The following is a 21,083-nucleotide window of genomic DNA, read 5'->3' on the forward strand; positions in this document are numbered from 1 at the left end:
TGTCTTAAGATTGGTCTCTAATTTTGGACCTATAATTTCTCTTTTCATAATACTATGAACACCTTATTTTAATAGCACTATAAAAATCATATGATTGAATATGCGTGCCTTGTTTTACCCTTCATGTTGTCCACTATCTTGGATCTTGATGTTGCAATTGTATGATACTTTATTTTCCATGCATTGAGATTGTACGGAGACTATATTTATTGATAATGATTGCCAAGTTAACTACTGCTACAACTGTGAAAAGAATGTTGTTATCTGTTTTGGAGGGTTGGAATCATGTTTTGCCTTGTATGCTTTCTTTTGGCTATTGTAGACAAAGCTATTTACTATTTACTGTCCTTAGGCATCATTGATATGTGCTTTGACCCTTATTGATATGAGTTTCAATGATTGTCACATATCAGTCCTCCATCACTATTATTTTCCCCTTTGAAATCTCAAGAAATGTCAATGAATGTTCTTTCTCTTAAGCCTTCTATATGACTACCCTAGCCTCTTTGCATCATTTTATTAGGCCTTCAATGAATGTTCTTTCTCTTAGGCCTTCTAAAGTGCAATTCCTTTTCTTTTTCCTTCTGATTTTTTCACTGTCACTTTCATCCTCCATGTTAGATGTCCTCGCCCTTTTCTCTCTTCTTGTTTTTTCATACTCATTGTCATGCTTTGAATTATTTTTCTTTCTTGGTGACTCCTTACTGCTCTCATTGTCAGTTTCACTCTCAAAATCTGAGTTTGATGTATCAGAATCTGACGAACCTGATGAACTAGAAGAATCATCATTAGAGGTAGATTCATCTGACTTTGGAATAGATTTTTATTGCTGCATTATAAGCCTTGCCATATTCTTCAAATACTCATGTAAACTCTCAGTGATACCACCAAGACCAATAGAAGTAAAGAAATTGATAGCAAACTGTGAATTTTTGGGATTGTCCTTTGGAAAAATTGAATCAAAAGACTCCTACATTCTTGGATCGTTCAACCTTTCATTAAGCAACAATATACCAAGCTGCTCTACCAGCTCCTGGAAGAGAATCTTTATAAAAATATGGGAAGAGGAAGTAGTATCTTCCTTTGTCAGATGTATATAAGCAAGACAATACCATGGAAGAGCATCTGTGCCAAGTAAGTGGGCAAAAAACTTTGCAACATTACATAGTTTATTTGTTTCTAGTCTGTGTATCATAGAATACTGTTGTACAAAACACTTATAAAAAAATTCCTGATAAATTTTATTGATCATATAGAATCTTTGCCCAAGAAGACCATAATAACGAAGGTATGTTCTCTCTTGACTATAACATTCTAACAGCATGATGCATAATTCCATCTTTTGACTAGGTTTAAGCTTGATCTTTAGTAGCTTATGACCAGCTTCCTCAAAATCAACACTTGACATGATTGTCAAATAAATTGTACGTCTTAAATTGACCAAGTTTGTCTTTGTCTCATCCTATATTCTCAGTGCTTCCTCACCTTCCTCTTCATCATCATCATCATCTGAATCATCACCTGAATCATTCTCCCCTTTTGCTTCATTTGAAGAAGCATCTCCAAGGATATCTTTCTTGAGTTTTTCATAGGTTGCCTCATGCTCTAAGAAATTAGGATCTGGCTTGAAAACATCCAAACCAACTTCTTGATCAAGTTCATCTTCTAGGAAAACTTCATGTGTTAACTGATCTTCTTTCTCTACAAGGTCCAATTCTAGACGCATAGTTGGATGACCCTTGAACTTAGCTTTGCGAATTGCAAAAAGGCCTTCAATTAAAAACTGTACTTGTTTGTCAATTTCCCCCTCATGGAGAATACCTCTAAATCTTTCAAAAATCCCATAGAGACCTTTGGGTGAAAGGTCTTGCAACAAAGAACCACATTCTTTCACGAACCCAACAGCGACCTCTACATTGTCATCTATGGGGTTCTCTAGTAAAAGGGTGAGAAGTTCCAAGGCAATGATATCATTTGCAACTTGTTGTTTCACTAAATGAGCTATGAATTTGGCTACTGCTATCAACATGTTCTTGTCATTCCATTTGTATGCCCTCTTAAGCTGCAAAATAATTCTTTGCAAAAGCAGATTGCCAACTTCAGGAAATTTTGTATTTACCATAGCAACCAACGCAGCAAAAACATCTGTAAATCCAGGGGATGCCATTTGTGATTTCATACAAGACCTACAAAATAGACCCCTCCCATGGATGATATTCTCTACAAACAACTCTGGAATGATGCTCTTGATGTTGGATGCATTTACCTTGTTTACTAACCAATTGATACTCTTCCAAAGGGCATCCCATGTCATGCACTAGTATTCCACACTACTCTTGTCTTCCACATCTTTCATCATTTGAGCCAACTTAAATGGGGAAATGTAAACACCCCCACTTCTTCCAACACCCTTCTCAACTCCTCTTACAACACCTTCGCCATTCCTATTCTGAGATGGAGCAGAGACAACACTGGAAGTTTTCACTTCCACTACCTATGTGTCCCTCTTGTTTCCAGAAGCCCCTTTACCACTTAATTCATGCTTATTTTTGTACATGAACCCATCAGGAAGCATGAGTTTTTGCATATAAGCTCACCCAAATATTTTACAGTTATTTTTCATCAAGATTCCCTCAGGAGCTAGCAGATCCTACTTCCATACTTTAATTATGTTTTCTCAAAGGATAATCCTAAAAATCCGTGCATTGCAAACAAATTTTTACACCTTTGTTTCTTGTGGTGGCATCACAGAGAGTTTAAATCAATAAATGAAGAACATACCAATGCTTTTAATGCAGCAGTAGAAGTCTATCTCTTATTCAATATCTTTAGTGAAACCCCCATGATGTTTTTTTGGAGTAGAATTTGTTATATTCTAGAAAGGGTCTTGTCCTTTGTTGATGGGATATTCATCTACCTCAAGAAATAACTGTTCTTTTCTCCAACAAGAAGTGGAACTAAATGAAGATCTAGCACCATGAAATGAATCCTCAAAAGGATTACTATAGTTAGTTTTGGTAGATAATGATCTAGGTAAAATACTAATGTGACTTTAAGAAACATTATGTAGTAGCTTAGCACACTCTAACAACTTTGGTGAGACATGCTACATCCAATTAAGTCTCCATCAGTATCTCTATTGTGTTTATGATCTCTAGATTTATGATCTCTATAATATAACTAATATGCGATATCTAGATTTATGATCTCTATAATATAACAATCCCATAATTATGTTTCCACGCATCTATACCACAACACAAACATCATGCTAGTGTTCAGCCATAGCAATTGATATCCTAATTATAGAATGTGAAATATACACATAACTATGAATAAAGATTAAGAAAAACAAAGAAAGATGCTTATTGCAAATATAAATGACTAATGAACAAGAATTGAATTCATTGTAGATAGTTTTCAATATCAAATTCACTTATTTGTGTGCATTTAGTAACTCATGTACTTGTGGCCAACCATTTATCTCTTTCATAAATTAAACATTTATTAATAACATTAATAAATGGCTAAGTAATTATGTTTTAGTTGAAATTGAAAATAAAATATTTTATTTCAGGACAGCTCACACTATTTCCTATCATATTTTAGACTCTCGATTTTGTTAGTAGTGGTTTGATGTCTTTGGAGCTGATCATTGCATTTCTTTAGTTACGTTTGTCAGCGTACTCCCAGCCTGTGCCAAAATGGGAGCTTTGGAATAGAGTATGGACATCCATCAAATCATAAAAGATAGAGGAATTTTGTCAGATATAGTTGCAACTACCCTATTAGACATGTATGCAAAATGTGGAAGCATAGAGAAGGCACGGGAACTATTTGAGGGATTGCCTCAAAGAAATGTGGTTTCCTGGACTGCAATGATTGCCGGATATGCACAAAATGGATTTGTTGAGAAGGCTTTAGAAACTTTCAAGCAAATGGAATCGGCAGGGGTAAAGCCAAATTTCATGACCATTGCTACTATCCTCCTTGCCTGTGCCAAAATGGGAGATTTGGAATAGGGTATGGACATTCATCGAAGCATAAAGGATAGAGGAATTTTGTTAGATGTTGTAATTGCAACTACCCTAGTAGACATGTATGCAAAATGTGGAAGCATAGACAAGGCACGTGAACTGTTTGATAGAATGCCTGAAAGAAATGTTGTCTCGTGGACTGCAATGATTGCTGGATATGCACAAAATGGATTTGTTGAAAAGGCTTTAGACACTTTCAAGCAAATGAAATTGATAGTCATAAAGCCAAATTCCACAACCTTTGCCAGCATCCTCCCTGCCTGTGCAAAAATGGGAGCTTTGGAACAGGGTATGGACATCCATCAAAGCATAACGGATAGAGGAATTTCGTTAGGTGTTGTACTTGCAGATGCCCTGCTTGACATGTATTCAAAATGTGGAAACATGGACAAGGCTCGCGAATTGTTTGATATGATGCCACAAAGAGATGTGATCTCATGTGAACAATCAACACGCCCGTATACGGGAGGAAGGGATTGCTGCGACAAAATTGAATGGTCACTCCTCAATCACAGGTCTATGGTTTTACGAGGAGTGGATTCCTACAGGGTATTATGCATTCAGGGAACCACACCTTTGACTAGAAGCCATCCGGCCTGAGATTGGATAATCAATATGAATACGAGATTGACTAATTTGCATTAAAAACTAGGGCAATTTGCACAAAAAAGGAATCTCTTGAATGGTATATTTTTTGCAACATGAAATTAAGGTGAAGAATCTACCTCCTATGCGGGATTGCAAGCAATGCCACAAATGCCTTCGACGCGGGTTTGATGTTGTTGGGAGTTGAAGTCGCCACAGATGCCTATGCGGGATTGCAATGCACAAATGAATTGCCCTCTTCTTTTTTTTTTTAAGTAATGGCCGTTGTCGTCGGAATTGTGACGAACTCGAGCACTTTTTTGAAAAAAAAAAAAATTCATTGCTAATGCCTTCTTTGTCGAAACCAAATGGCAACTTGCCGTCGGAATTACGATGAATTCGGACATTTTTTCAAAAAAAAAATCAAATTTGGCCACAATATACCTTCACCGTCGGAAACCTCAGTCAGAAATCTAGACCAAATGTATTAGTGTGTAAGCTAGCTAGGGTGAGGAAAAGATTAAAGTGTAGAAAGAGACAGAGAAGATGCTGGTCTAGTCTAGTAGACGAGTCTGTAGGCGTGCGTGTGCTTGTGTGAAACAACGAAGAAAAAGAAGAAGACACAGAAGTCCACTAAGGAAATAACCTACCCAAGTCTGAGCAATATAGGGGAAAGGATCCAGTAGTTGAGCATGTTCCAATTGTTGTGAGGGTTGTTGATACCTTTTGTTCCAAAAATTGAACAAAAAAAACCTATTGTTTGAAACAAAAAATATCAATTTTTGTTACAAAATGTACCAACAGTTGTTAGGAAATGTACCAATAGTTGTTAAGAAATGTACTAATATTATAAAAAGTAACCAATCGGGTGATGCCATGTCAGCTGCACAACTATTGGGGTCTCTTTTGCATGCCTATTGGTCTCACTTTTTTTGGGGGCTGTTTTGGACACCTTGGCAAAAAGCATGTTGATGTGGCATCATATTTGATGATGTGGCCCTGAAAACTTAGTTATATGCAAGGGACTTGCCAAGTAAGCTGCTGTAAAAATATCGGAGTGATTTGAAATTTCCAAGTAGGATTTTGAGAAGCGCGAAGTTAGGGTGCACAACTACTGGGTCCTTTCCCCTAGTTGTAAGAAGTATTGGGTCTTGTTTGCATCGCTGTGTTTTGAAAGTCAGCCAAGTTGCAATGGCGAAGTCCGCAGACTTTTTGCTAGTTTGTCACTAAAATAAGAATTTGCAAATGTACCCCTGATGTGAGACGTCATAGCCACTCCTATAGGATAAAGGAGATCGTTGGTGTTGAAGTTGTGATCATGTATTTAAAGTCTGTCAAAGAAAGCTACTGTCAAGTAGATGTCGCAGCCTGCAAAAAGAAGTGTAGCTAAAGACCAGTTTAGCCATAGGTTGTCAAGAGTCGTTACAGAGTAAAATTGAAAGGCCATAGGAAGTGAGTCATCGCAAAACAAGGACCACTGATGCCAAGGAAAGTGTGGAGAAGATACCTACACTAAAGGAGAAGAAACCGCCACAATCAAAATATAGGCCGCTGAAAAATAGGAGATATGCATTGAAGAAGATGAAATCAAAAGTGTTGTTGTAAATAGGGAAGAAAAGAAGGCAACTAAGAACAGATTACATCGGTTAGTGGATGTTCCTAACTACCCAATGTTGTCAGGGAAAGGAGACCATGGCCAAGAGAAAGCTACCAGTGCAGTATTGTGAGTGAGAGTAAAAGATAATCATTGAAGGCAAAAAGAAGACAATAGTGTGAAGTCAAAATGAGGAGATCATAGAATTTTGAACAGAGAAGGTTGGAGAAGTAATGCACTGTCAAGGTGCCACTGAAATGAGTTTGAAGTTGTTTTTAAGATCATGGACAAAAGAGGAAAAAATTGCCGATGTATAGCTGCACCTGTTGGAGAAAAGGTTGAGAGAGTGAAATTGTGTAGAAGATCATGTCTAAAGTCTGTAGATCAGAAGATGAAAGGAGAATGAAAGTTATATGAAGTTGTGAAAGATAAGTGTAAATGTGTCTGTTATGAAAATATAGTGTGAATTTGATAAAGTAGCAATATGGTTGAATGAAGGATGGAAGTTATTTAAAGTTGTGAAAGATAAGTGTAAATGTGTCTGTTATGAAAATATAAGTGTGAATTTGATAAAGGAGCAATATGGTTGAATGCGGCAACATTCTGGTTCAAAGTAAGTAATGTTTGAGGTCAGCAAAGCCCTGAGATCCCCGAGCACCAGTAGTGTGACTCTATGGTAGGTGTTGATAAAACAAGTGAATCACACCTGAACCTACGATGGATTGGTTACCAAGTGGGTCAGAGCTCATGGATGGAACATCCCAATAGAATCATGGGATTTCCTAGATTCGATCTCTAGATCTAGAAGATTTTGATGCCGCAGCATGGTGAGAGAGACTAAGAATGCAATCAAAATTTGTTTGCGGTAGAAATTTAAGGGGAGCGTTGGCAGCATTAATTTCTCCCACCAGACACAAGCTAATTGTAAAACTCTGCATTCAAAGCAGAAGCTTCCCACCACTTTCTGGATGTATCTCCGGACACTCTAGATGTTTCCAATATTTATTAATTCCTTATCTTCACAGCTATCATGTTGACCAAGACATTAATGTGTATTTCTTCAACCTGATTATAAATTGAATGTAATGGAAACTGTTTCTCACTCCCAATTGAATCCAACTCCGTAGACCTGTAAGAGGCTGTCTAAAACAGCAATATGCAATGGTGAAGAGCTGAAGCTCTGTCAGAAATTTGTGAGATGTAACTTGGTTTCTTTTTCAATATAAAATGGTATGTTTTTGTTTCTGTCTCTGCGCACCCCAACAAACTATTAGCTAGGTTGCGAAGTAAACACCAAGATTTTATTCCGTGGAGTGACAGCAATAGTACTACACATATGGTTAAAACTGCAGCGTTTCATAAGAGAACATAGCACATAGAGCTGCGGTATCATTTCATGTGGCGTGTCCTTGAATGAGATAAATTGAAGTTAAAAAAGAAGCTTGAGTTCTGCGTCTTCTCTTTGATTCAGTGAAATTGTGACAATAAGCCTAGAAAAGGGGGTGAAGTTAATTTAGGATACAAGAATTAAGCACTTTTAGTGAGAAATGATATGCCCAGACAAGAGTTTCTGTTTTCAATTGAATTGATTGCAACCAAGACAAAATTTAAAATGATAAATCAACCCAAACTGACCTGATGTTCTTCAAAAGAGCTTGGAAGCTGTTCTCTGATATTTCCCAGTTACAGTGATTTTCATGATTGGAAACGTCATCGATCTAGTGCTTAAAGCTCTGCTGCAGCTTCTTGACAGCTTCCACTTTAGCGTTCTGGCATTGATCTGGTGCTTAAAGATCTGCTATTTCTTCCTGATATCCTCCACTACAATGTTCTAGGTGTTGATCTGGTCCTTAAAGCTTTTTCATTTCTCCCTGATATACTCCAATGCATCCTCCAGGTATTGATCGTCTTCTCATATTTTGTCCAGCGGGAGTTGAGCCACTCGCCCATGGAACCAGTGTTGATCAATGGGTTGGCCATCGGTAACGGCGGCGCCGTCATGGCAACACACCAAGACACTTAAAATAATCCTATCTTCATTTGAGTCCAAGTCTCTTCTAAGAGAAAAAGTTCTCGTTTAATTTTAAAAGTAGTATAATTTTTTGATAATGAGATTTTGTGAATATATAACCAATTTTTAATTCTTTCTAAAATATTAAAATAAATCATAAAAATAAATATCTTAATTATTTTAAGAAACAATGAAATTCAAAATTTTGAAGAACATTTGATTTCAAGAATATATCAAGTCATTCTAAATGATCTAATTTCTATTATACTACAAGTCTCTTTCAAAATATTCAAGAACACATTCTCCATTTTGAGAAAATCTCTTTTTCAATATTGAAAATAAGAATAAGATTATTTTCAAATATATAAACAAACCCTGTTTTTTTGTAAAACATTAAAGCAAATCATAAAAGATGAATATCTTAATGTTTAGCAAACTAAGAATTCAAAGGATTTATGAATCTTTGATCTAAAAAACACACATAACCACTACAAATAATCCAATCCCCCTTCCAAGAACACTTCTCTTTGACAATATTCAAGAGCACTTTCTATATATTGGAAAAAAAAAATCACTCTTTTTCAAGATACTTTTAAATTTTGTAAAATAATAAAGTAACTATAAAACATGAAATATCCTAATCCTTTTACTAACTAATGATTCAAAAGTTTGATGATCTCAAGAAAATACTAACCCACACCAAATAATGTATTCTTTCTTCCAAAGACAAGTCTCTTTAAAATTATTCAAGAATGCTATCTATTTTTGAGAAAGAAATTCTCTTTCAATCTTAAATTGTTTGTAAATGTTAAACAATGAGACTCTTTTCCAATGTATAAGAAAACTCTACTTTAGGGCTAAAGCAGTTAAATAAATCATAAAAGAGTAATACATTAATATTTCAAAAACTAAAAGTTCAAAAGATTGATTAATCTTTAATTTCAATAACACACCAAAATACTTTCAATTTTGAAAATTACATGTCTTTAACAATGAAACTCTTTTCAAATGTATAAATCAATCCTTTTTTTCAAAAATATTAAAACAAACTACAAAAATGAATACTTTCATCCTTTGCAAATCAATAATCCAAAGATTCATATATCTCAAAAACACACAAAATCACTCCAAATAATTTATGAACAAATATCTTTCAACTTCAATCTCTATAATTATAATTAAAACAGTTGATGAAATCACTACACCAAAGTGAGTCTAGAATTGACTTGCATATTCTAATTTCACCTCTCCCTATCAACAGTTAGAAACATCACACCTGCAAATCAATTAAAATCTAGACTCAGAAAAAGATGAATATTTAGTCATCTACAAATAAAAAGTTCAAAGATTCAGTTATCTCAAAAACACACAAAATCACTCCAAATTATTTATGAACAAATCTCTTTCAACTTCAATCTCTAAGATTATAATAAAAACTGTTGGATGAAATAACTGTACCAAAGTAGATCTACGATTTACTTGCATATCACAATTTCACCTCTGCCGAAGAACAATTGAAACATTACACCAGAAAAATGTGAAAGCAGAAAAGAACAATATTTAAATTAATTAACTGACCTCCTTTTCATTGTTTTTTTCTTCATTAATAGAACAGTTAATTTAATTGATTTTTAACCTTCTAGTCATAATATGGGTTTTGAATATACGTTTTGATTCATTTAAGAGAGTAAAGCAGAAAAGAACATAATTTCACTCTCTCCTTTTTACTTTCACCGATCAAAATCCATATTCAACCCAACATCTCCCCCTAGGGTTTTGATCTTGAAAGTTTCATTTCTTTCCATTATAATCGATTCACCTTGATCACAATAATTGTTTTTCCGGTTAGTTCACCACAGGAGAAATTAAGCAATTCAACAGGTAAATAATTGATATGACCATACAGGAGTTTCAAGTTTTTAATTGAATTGATTGGAACAAGAAAAAGATGAAAATGATAAATCAATTCAAAAAATTTACCCGATGTTTTTGAGAGCAACTTGACTATAGTTCTCCTGTATTCTGTCATCGGAGCAATTCACATATCTGATAAGATGTTCCATCTTTTGCTGAATGGTCTCCACTGCATCCTCAACGTTCTGCCGGTTCTCCCTGATATTTTCCAACGGATCCTTCAGCTTATCGATCTGTTTCTTAACGGTCGGCAGTTTCTTCCTGATATGCTCCGCTGCAACTTTCTGGTGATCCTCGTCCTCGCAATAGAAGTCAATGCTGTCCAGAATCGAACGGATGGTGTCCTCCAGTCTCTTCACGCGAGCGCTAATTTGTTTCAACTCGCAAAGCCCGCCATGGATTCTATTATGCATTGTCTGTTTAACCTCATTTTCTACCTTGATCTTCTTCTCCTTTTTTTCCAACCGATATTTGACCCACTCGCCTATGGTGCCTATGGGAACCGCGGCGGCAACGACCGCCGCTAATGGTGGCGCGGTCATAATGGCTACTACCACAGAGGAAACCAACACCGTCACAAACGCCGCCGCAAAAAAAATATTGGAGAACTTCCGCCACGCCCTCATGCACTTGAGCTTTCCAGCCGATTTCTTCCTTTCCAACTCGAGTTTCTCTCGAATCTGTTCATGCTTCAAGTAGACAGAATCCAAAAGGTCGGAAAGGTCCTTGTCCAAGAGATTCAGAGCCTCCTTAAATTCCCTTAGCTTTTCCATACATTTCGTGTATTGCTTCTTGCCGGGAGGGGGATTTGCAGGCTCTATGTGCTGTAACGCGACCTTAAGTTTAAGCTGGTTGCGGTTCACCCTTTCCGCCCAATTTGAGATGCCATTGTAGAATTTTGATGTCTCTTCATGGAGTTCATTGTATTGATCCACCAACGCCTTCAGCTTAGGACTTTCCCGGATGTCTTTCTCATTTGCTAATGTGAGATTTTTGAGGCGTTTGTCTAAAATATCCAAGTAGCAGATGAGAATCTTGAAAGAATCCAGAGGCAAGCCGTCCTCTACCCTGGCATTTTCAAAGCTGTTGATGAGTGGCGTCATATCAGTTTCAAGGCTGTCGTGGAAATTCTTGACGTCTGGATCCTTTTTGTAGGCCTCTTTATAATCCGTGTTATCAAACAAACTCCGAAACCTCCCATAACTCCCCTTGCTCTGATTGCCTCCCATCTTCTCTCAGACCGGATAATGGAAATGAATGAGAAATGGAAATCAGCCTCCTAGAGCTCTCTTCTGTCGATATCAAATTTGTGACCGTCAGTGTACTTCATTTAGAAATTGATTTATGAAAGGATTCAGAACCTTTTACATTAAGAATATAGCAATGAGCACAGCAAAAAAAACAAAAAATTAAAAGAAAAGGACTCCATCAAAACAATGGACACAAAGTTAAAAGAAACCCATCTGAACTTCAAAGCAGCCAACCGCTACAAAGAGTAATCCAACCAAAAATCAAGATGCTTTAATGGACACAAAGTTTAAAGAAATCCATCTGAACTTTAAAGCAGACAGTAGCAGGAGTTACAATTTGATATTCATAACAATGTGCGTCTATTTTGAAGAAAGAATATCATTAATATTTTAGTTGACATCATTGATTAAAGGAAGAAAGGTATGCAAATAGACATATTACATTGATATTATGAGCAGAGCATTGTGTAGATTTTATTCTTTAAACAATTATATCTAAAATAAAAAATACATTATATACAAAATAAACAATAGATATTATAACACAAGTATATGTGGGGAAAATCTTTTGGGAAGGGAAAATCCATACTCTAAAATTGTTCCATGTATTAATTAGTAAATCACAATTATAATGCACTTGTAGAGAAAGCCTTTATGGGAGAACCACTAATAAAAGATTTGGAAGAATTATTACAACTTAAAATAGTATCTACAAAACTCTACACACAACCTCCATCTCAAGTATCTAATATATAGGAGATATGAAACCAAAAACCAGCAAATGTTAATTAGAAATCCATGACCTTAAAAACTCAAAAATGGTGCCTAAATTATTCCCTCATAGAAGATACTTAATAATATGCATCATAAGTTAGTCAAAATGTGTAACTCCTTTTTATCACTCTTTTATGTGTACAATAATTTTTTACATTTCCTACACAAACTTTGAGGGGTCATAATTTTTGATCTATTAGACCAATTAGTTCTATTTATTTTTAAATTGAAATACTCAAAGAAATCTATACGACAAACACCCTTGTAGGTAGTGCAAGCAACTGAGAATTTGTATTTGGGCCAAGATCTAAGCCTACAAATATAAATTGAAGACTACAAATCATAAAATGATTTTCTTCATTTTATATTTGTAAAATACACCTTATATAATATTCACATTAGGAGTAACGTTGAGATACCTTTCCCAATATTATCTCACTTGTCAAAAACCTTGCAAGAGATATGGTAGTACATCAACACCATTATCTAATTGCCAAGGGACATGTCAACATTTTTTTCCTTAGGAGGCTATATCTCCACATACCTAGTGACTTTGAGCTCAAAACTATTGGTTCAAGCAATCAAAGTGTTGGTATGTTTTAGCAAGTTGCAAAAAGAAAACTGATTTACTCTCATTTCATTTTTTTTGAGAAGATTTCCAACCTTTTAGATGTTTCAAAATGTCAAATTTCATGGACAATATTTCTTTCCATCTCCATTTCATGAAAATATTTCTCATGTAATCTCCCATCAGTTTTATCAAAATAAAAAAGTTGTTGCTTCCATCCAAAATAGTCCCCTATAGACAAGTTCTTAGAATGCTTAAAACGTTTACCAACCTCCCATCCCTACTCAATCTTTGTGAAAACTTGCATATGGATTTAATCAACCTCAAAGAATTATTTTTATGCCAAACCAAAATAGTCACTTTCCTAGTTAGCCCCCAAATTTTGACAATATAAAGACTAGTGAGATCAAAAACATATTGCTAGACTTCACTAGGTAGGTGAGAATGTCAAGAGATGAGTTCAACTTGCATCGGGAGGAATTAGCATACCGAGCTCATCTTCGCAAGAAAGAGATGGAGGCAAAAAGAGAACCATATGAGGAGGATCTTGCAAGAGAAATTTCTATTAACAAGGAGAAAATGAAGCTTTTGTTTGCCAAATGATATAGGTTAAAGGACCAATCAACTTCTTAAATTTTGTATCAACTTGTGAAAGGAGAGGTTTCTAAATACAAGTTTCCAAGCTTAAAGCAAGGTGAGCCTCTTGAATTCTCAACTAAACCCCTAAAATTTGATTTTTCAAGTTTTAGTACTACTCTTCCATTGCGAGAACTTGTGCATGAGCAAAACTAGTCTATTTTCCCTCAAGAACAATATTCTCAAAGGCTTTTCCTACCTCAATAAACTCCCTAAACTCATCAAAATTATCTACCAACTCAACCTCCTTGCCCTATCATCATTGTTTATTTGGATAGTTGTTTTAGTGAACAAAAAGAGATAGTTTTCTAAGGTAAAAGAAAAATTTATAGCTGATAAACCTACACACGATGAGAAAACTAAAAAAATCAGACATGTTGCAAGAGGATAACAGACAAGATCAAGTAAGACAATAAGTCATTAAGCAAGAAGTAATTGTTGAATATGAAATGCTAATGAATTTGTTCAATTAGTTTCATTGTTTTATTGAGAAGGATGAGGAAAACTTATCCATACCAACATTTGCAATGAGTTTAAAATAACAATACCAAGAGAAAAGTGAAGCCAACCTTGTGTTTCAAAGATGAAAATGTCGACATACATGGGGAAACTAATGAAGAAGTTGATAAAGACATTTTCACCAGTATCATAGAAGATTTTTTCTCAACACTTGATATCAAATCAACACATAATACATCAAAACACTATCAACAACATAATCAAATAGAGAATGTTGACAACTCAAAACAACCTCCAACTAAGTAACAAATAATGAAAGAATGGAAGTGGGAAAAGGAGCATGTTTGAATGTGCAGAAGGAGGGAACCAATGGAGATGGAGGTAGTGGTACTGATCACGTGGGATGATTCATGGAGGAATCGGGAGAGGAAAAATCTATGGATGGTCGTGTTCACGAGGTCCAGCATGGTGGGACTAGGCATATCTCAATAAATGGTAATGATACCTCTGGTTCTGGGATACATGTTGGGGGGGGGGGGGGGGGAAGACTTCCTCTAAGGGAACAGATGGTTCCCCCTCCTTGGAGTGCAATTGATAGTGGTCAGCTATGTTCTGCTCCAGGCTTAAAGGTAAAGCTATTTCCCCTATCCCTCATAGAGTGGATCCTATTTCGGGCTCTTGCTCGATTTCTATTCCGGACTGTATTGTGGAGAAAAATATGACAAACCTGGAATTGGTCCTAGTCGAGATGTTTGTTGGTCGTTGCCCAAATATGGAACTGATTAGGGAATAGGTAGCTTAGAAATGGAAAGGGAAAGGTCAGATAGATGTGGTGGCTATGGCAAATGGTTTTTTCTTCATTTTTTTTGTTTGTGATGCGGATCTCAGATTTGTCCTTGTGGGGGACCTTGGATGCTGGGTAAGACCTCCCTTTCTTTAAAGAAATGAGAATCTCATTTCAATCCAAAGGTTTGGGAATGTAACAAGGCACCCATTTGGGTCCATCTTCCTAGACTCCCCTTGGAGTACTGGGATGAGGGGATTTTTGCTGGTCTTGCAATTTGCTTTGGTGAGCTTCTTTTGGTGGACCCATTGACTACTACTAAGAAGAGGTTGGTCTATGCATGATTGTGTTTTAATGTTAAACAAGCTACCGATCTTCCTTCTGAAATCACACTGAGCTCGAAACTTGGTTTATGGGTTTAGAAGGTGGAGTATGAATCTATTCCTTTTTCTTGCTTCCACTGTAAAAAAATGGGTCACCGGGTGAAAGATTGTCTGGCTAAACCTTAACCAAAGAAGTTCTGGAAGAAAAAAGTTGAAGGAAACTCGGATGTCCAAAATCAACATGCCCCTTCTATTGGGGGAGCTGGTGGTACATAGTAGAATCTAGGTGTTGACTCCTTCGTGGAGCTACCTTAATGTGTTCTAGACAACTCCAGCTTTATTGGGAGTGTGAATGAGACTCCTATGGAAAATAATGATTCTACCCTCCCACATGCTGATCTCCAAGAGAGAAAAGAAGATTCTTCTCAAAAGGATAATGGGGCGATCTTGGACCCGCCTATTAAGTTTTTCATTGATGTGAGAAGTAATTTGGAGCAGGATAAGATTAAGAAACTAGATGGGTAGTCAGAGAAAGATTCCCCTACGGATAGTTCAGAGATATCCAATCCCTTTATTCTAGTTAAATCCAGGAACCATAGAAGGAGCCCTCCTTCTCTAGTTACCAATGGCCTAACTCCAGGGGCTATGGGTGTCACAACTAGAAATCAATAGAGAATGGACTATGGGTATGACTCAAGAGGGGTGGCAAGACCACCAAATAATTTAAGAAGGGAAAGGAAAAGTAGAGTTGCTATTGTTGACGGGGTTCAGAAAATGCTTCAAGAAATGGGGATAGGATCCCCCCTACCAAATGAAGATTATATCTTGGATTATAAGGGGATTAAATCATACCCACAAACATGATCTCTTATCCAATATGGTATGAGATCATAAGCCAGATATCTATCTCATCTAGGAGACAAAAATTCCCTCTAGCAGAGTGGAGTGAATCAAGTTAGCCATTTTTAAAGATTATGGTGTCCATTGTGCTGATGTGGATGGTGTCTTGATGGTATAGCCACTCTTTGGAATCCCAGGATTATTCAAGGTATGGCAATTCTTTCTTGCTCTAATCATATTGTGACTAGATTCACTAGTCTTAAAGATGGATCTTCCTCAATTTTATCCAATATATATGCCCCCAATGGGAGGAGTGCCATGAGAATTTTGTGGAATCCTTTGATTCAACATAGACTTTCTTTTCCAAGTGATAGATGGATTTTAATGGGATATTTCAACTCTCCTCTTTCCAATTCAGAGAAAATGGGCTGTGCTTTAATATATGAGGAGAGTAAGAAGAATCTTTTGGATATGATCAATGCTCTTGGTTTATTGGATTTGGATTTTAATGGTGCTAAGTTTGCCTAGTCCAATAGAAGAAGTGGTTTGGACCTTATTCAGGTCAAACTTGAGAGAGGCTTAATATCATCAAATTGAGTAAATATTTTTTCCTATAGTTTGTCTTCCCTCTCTAGAATTAGTTCGGACCATTTCCCGATTATTCTAAATGTGGTGCCCCTTCATGGCCGAGGATCTTTTCCCGTTAGATTTGAGAAAATGTAGACCCTTAACCTTGAGCTTCATGACAAGGTCTCAGAGTGGTGGGACATTGAAATTCAAGGGTCTGCCATGTATAGAATTTCTAAGAAACATTCCAATGTTGAATCCAATATTAAAAAATATAATAATTATGTCTTTGGGAACATTTTTCAGAAGAAGGATATCCTGGAAAAGGAGTTGGATGATACTTAGCTTCTTATTCAGAGGTCAAGCTATAACCCTCTCCTCATGGAAAAGGAAATTGATATCTTAACTAAGCTCCATGAAATCATAGCCAAGGAAGAAGAATTCTAGAAATAAAGATCCATAGCCATATGGCTTAAAAGTGGGGATAAGAATACTAAGTTTTTTCATATGGCTAATTTGAAGAACATAGCGACCAATAGAATCAAGAAATTATAGATAAATAATAGGTGGATGGATAAGCAGGAGGTCTTATGTTAGGATGCCATTGGTTTCATTCTCTTCATTGTTATCTGAGGAGCATCCATTGGATCTTGAGGCTCGGGATGAAATTCTTCAGAATTTTCTACCTAAGGTCTCCCTGGAGATGAACAAGGTGCTTACCAGAATCCCAAGTTTTGAAGAGGTTAAAAAGGTACTTTCTTCTTTGAAAGGAACAAAGTCCCAGGCCTAGATGGTTTTCCAATGTTTTTTTTTCAAATGTATTGGCAAATTGTTGGTAATGATGTTTTTCAGGCTGCTAGATAGTTCTTTGGATCTCGTTCTCTGTTAAAGGACCTAAATACCACCTTTTTTGTTTTGATCCCCAAAAAACTGGATGCTAGAAGCTTTCAGGATTTTAGACCCATTAGCTTATGTAACTCGATCTATAAAATCTTCTCTAAGATTTTAGTATTCAGACTCAAAGTTGTTTTGCCTATTTTGATATCTAGGCATTAAAATGGTTTAGTCCCTGGCCGAAATTTTTTGGATTCTATTATAGTGGTTCATGAAAAATGTTCATTCTCTTCTTTGTAATAAGAGGCCTAGTTTTTTTCTTAAGCTTGATCTTTTGAAGGCCTATGATCAGTTTAATTGGCAGTTTCTGATCATAGTTCTGTAGTCTTTTGGCTTCTGCAATCAGTTTCTTCAGTTGGTTAAGCAATGAATCTCTACACCAAAATTCTCAGTCCTCATCAACGATTCTCCCTCTAGTTTTTTATCTACCTCCATATGGATTAGGTAGGGTGACCCCTTGTCCCCTTTCCTTTTCATCTTAATGAGTGAAGCTCTAAGTAAATTGATTTAGTGGGAAGTCAATCTGGGTAATTTAAAAGGCCTCAAGCCTTCCTCTCAAGCTCATGTGTGGTCTCACCAACAATTTGTTGATGATACCATTCTTATGGGAAAAAAATTTGTCAGGGAAGCCAAAGTCTTGAAATCCATTTTATCCCTGTATGAACATGGATCTTGACAGAGGATAACATTGCCTAAAACTTATATTTTCTTTCTCAATATCCCTACTCATAGACAGATTAAAATTGCTGACATTTTGGGGTGTAAACACGGATCTCTATTGGAAGCCTACCTGGATCTTCCCCTTTTCCCCAGTACTCCTCCAGAAACATTTTGGTCAAGTCTTATTGATAGATTTCATAAAAATTTGGCGAGGTGGAAAGGTGCCCTCCTAAGCCAAGTTGGTAAACTACTTCTCATCAAAGCGTGTTTGCAGAATCTTTCGGTTTATACCATGAGTGTTTTTAAAGTCCCGACTAAATTTGTGGATCGTATGGAAAAAATTCAAAAGACCTTTTGTGTGGACTGGTATGGAAGCTAAGAATAGATTGCATCTTCTATCATGGGAATAGGTTTGCTCCCCTAAAATAATTGGAGACCTAGCCCTTAGACACATTAGTGATTTTAATAAGGCTTTGCTAACTAAACAATTTTGGAGGTGCCTTAAAGAAGATAATGAATGGACTTCTATATTCCAACACAAATATCATATTCATGGCATTCAAAATGTTCTCGAGAATTATTTTCTTCCCCTTGCTGCTTCAAATATGTGGAAATTTATTTTCAACTCTAAGGATATTATGGTTGAAGGAATGAGATGATCTCTTGTAAATGGTAGAAATATCCACTTCTTATATGATTGGTGGGCGGGGGAATGGTCTTTATCTTCCTTCACATGGGCGGACCATCTAAAGGACAGATGTGTTATACTTGCCTGAGTTTGGGTTGTTGATTATATTCAGGATGGGGCTTGGATTGATCTTGTCAACATTGATCCATCCCTTCAACCTATTCAGGAGTGACTCTCATGGATTCATGTTCCCTCTTTTCTTGTTGCTGATGAGGTTTTTTTAAATGGAACATCCTCTAGGAACTTCTCAGTCTCTCATGCCTTCCATCTCATCACTAAGTCCCTCTCTCTGACCCCTTTTTGGTCTAGCATTTGGAACAATATTCTGATTCCTAAAATCAATATTTTTTTTTTTGCTTTTTATGTAGGAGAAAGTTTTGACCACTGATAACCTTTCTAAATGAGGTATACTGATTCCTAACAAATGTTACCTTTGCAAAGAGCATGCAAAGAATACTAATCACCTCCTTCTTCATTGCTCCTTTGTTGTTGAGGTCCGGGGTTTCTTCTTTTAGTTGTGAGATTTATGGTGGGTTTGGCCAGATAACATTAGGGAATGTTGGTTCCAGTGGGTTTTCCCCTCAGGGAATCCCTCTCTTAGGGTTCTCTGGAGTTGCATAATGCCTCACATTGCTTGGGGTCTGTGGAAGGAAAGAAATAATAGGATCTTCAGGTACATGGAATCCTCACCTATTGTTGTGGCTCATAGAATTCAGAATAGTATTAAGGAAAATTTTATATCCTCATTCCCTAGTCATAAAGGAGATCCCTAGATCGACATCTTGCAACGGGATTTAGAAATTATTAGAAGATGGAACTTAAATTGGGATCTCTATCCTGACTGCCAAGGTAAGATAACCCAGAAGTAATGTTACGTGGATCCCCCCACCTAGCAGATGGATTAAAATTAATATTGATAGGGAGGCTAAGGGTAACCCTGGGCCGACTGATTGTGGGGGAGCTACTAGGGATCACAATGGTAAGCTTGTCTCAGCAGTGGCACTCCCATTGAGCACCCAGACAAACCACTATTCTGAAACTTATGCGACTAATATTGGGTTAAAATTGGCGGTGAAAGAAGGGTTTAATCGTATTTAGTTGGAGAGTCATTCGATGAACATAATCAAATGCATTAATAGACACCAAGAGCCAAGTTGGATGATCAAACATTTGATCAAAGAGTGTCATTTCCTGATTGCCAATCTGGATGATTTTAAAGCATCTCACATGTATCGGGAAGGGAATGCTCCCACTGATTATATGGCAAATCTTGGGGTGGACTACATGGAGGTTAGATGGTGGATAGAAATGGAATGTTTCTCAAGAAACCTATGTGAGATGACTAGAAAGGATGTCGAATTAATTGGCCACTCATCACCAATTCATAATGACAGAATGTTACTGGGATAATTTTTTTTGGTGGAATCTTTTCATGCCTCCCAATTTTAGATTTTGTAGAGGCTTCGCTTGCTTCCTGCCAGGTTTGCTAGTGCTCATTCTGGGTGTGTTTTTCTACACCTTTAGAATTGCACATTTCATGGGGGGTGACAACAATAGGATGGAACCTACCTCATTTAAGAACTGGAAAAAGAAAGGTGAGGTTTGGAATGAGATTTCAAACAGGGGCTTGGTGTTGTTTATGGAAAGGTTGAAGCTCGGGTATTCATTGAGTGCCACCAAAGATTTTTTGAAAGGATGGGATAATGGCATCCTACAGGTCTATGGCATTGAGTTTAGGATTGATGAAGATTTCATTGCTAAAATCATTGGTTTGCAGACGGGGGGAAGGAATTTCTATAGAGAATAGAAATCTATAGAAGAAATAATTTCCACTTTCTTTGACAAGCACAAGGAGCGAGATAGAGTTCAGAAGATGGTTGATGGTGGCTACAGTCAAAAGGATCTTTAGACACCTTGGGCTGATGTGGCAGAGGTTATCATGAGATTTATCACTCTCGATGGTCGATATGCGAGCATTTTCTCCTACCATTTTGTAATTTTAAATCACTTCAGGAATGAGAGAAAAATATCCATTTCATTTTATTTTCTTTCCTCCTTAAGGCACAGTTTTGAGAAACATGCAAAAAATATGGATAATCTGATCCTCCATGAGGGCCTTATTTGTCTCATTATGGATTATGTCAAAGCCCATGAAGTTAAAACATCCCCTATCTTGAATACCCATGTGTCTTCTTCCAATCCATAGGTTCAAGTGGTTTCTGACACAAAGTTGGAAGGAGAAGATAGTGGGCTTCCTAAGGATTGGTAGGACCAAGATTTGTTTGATGACCCTGAGTATTGACCGCATACTGGTGAGGGGCCTAATCAGAATTTTACCCCTAGGATTCATAGTAGTAGGCACAATAAGTACCCTAAGTGGGTCACTATCAAATGTGAGAATCTAGGTACCAAGTCTGTAGATTTTTTTTCACCAAAATCTAAGAAGCTCAAATCTGAAAAGGGGGGTGATAATAAAGATAGTGAAGAAAAAAATAAAAT

At 36.6% G+C, this 21,083-nt stretch overlaps 1 protein-coding gene and 1 pseudogene across 1 annotated transcript; both read right to left on the reverse strand.

The window, feature by feature from the left end:
• Window positions 1-511: 511 nt before the first annotated feature.
• LOC131875328 (uncharacterized) lies at window positions 512-2,401 on the reverse strand (annotated as a pseudogene).
• A 7,802-nt stretch (window positions 2,402-10,203) lies between these two features.
• On the reverse strand, window positions 10,204-11,370 carry LOC131078069 (UPF0496 protein At4g34320-like). The gene has a single exon (XM_058015715.2). It carries the CDS (start codon window positions 11,368-11,370, stop codon window positions 10,204-10,206), a length of 1,167 nt encoding a protein of 388 aa, XP_057871698.2.
• Window positions 11,371-21,083: the final 9,713 nt, after the last annotated feature.

Source organism: Cryptomeria japonica, chromosome 4, assembly GCF_030272615.1.
Source record: "Cryptomeria japonica chromosome 4, Sugi_1.0, whole genome shotgun sequence".
Taxonomy (NCBI): domain Eukaryota; kingdom Viridiplantae; phylum Streptophyta; class Pinopsida; order Cupressales; family Cupressaceae; genus Cryptomeria; species Cryptomeria japonica.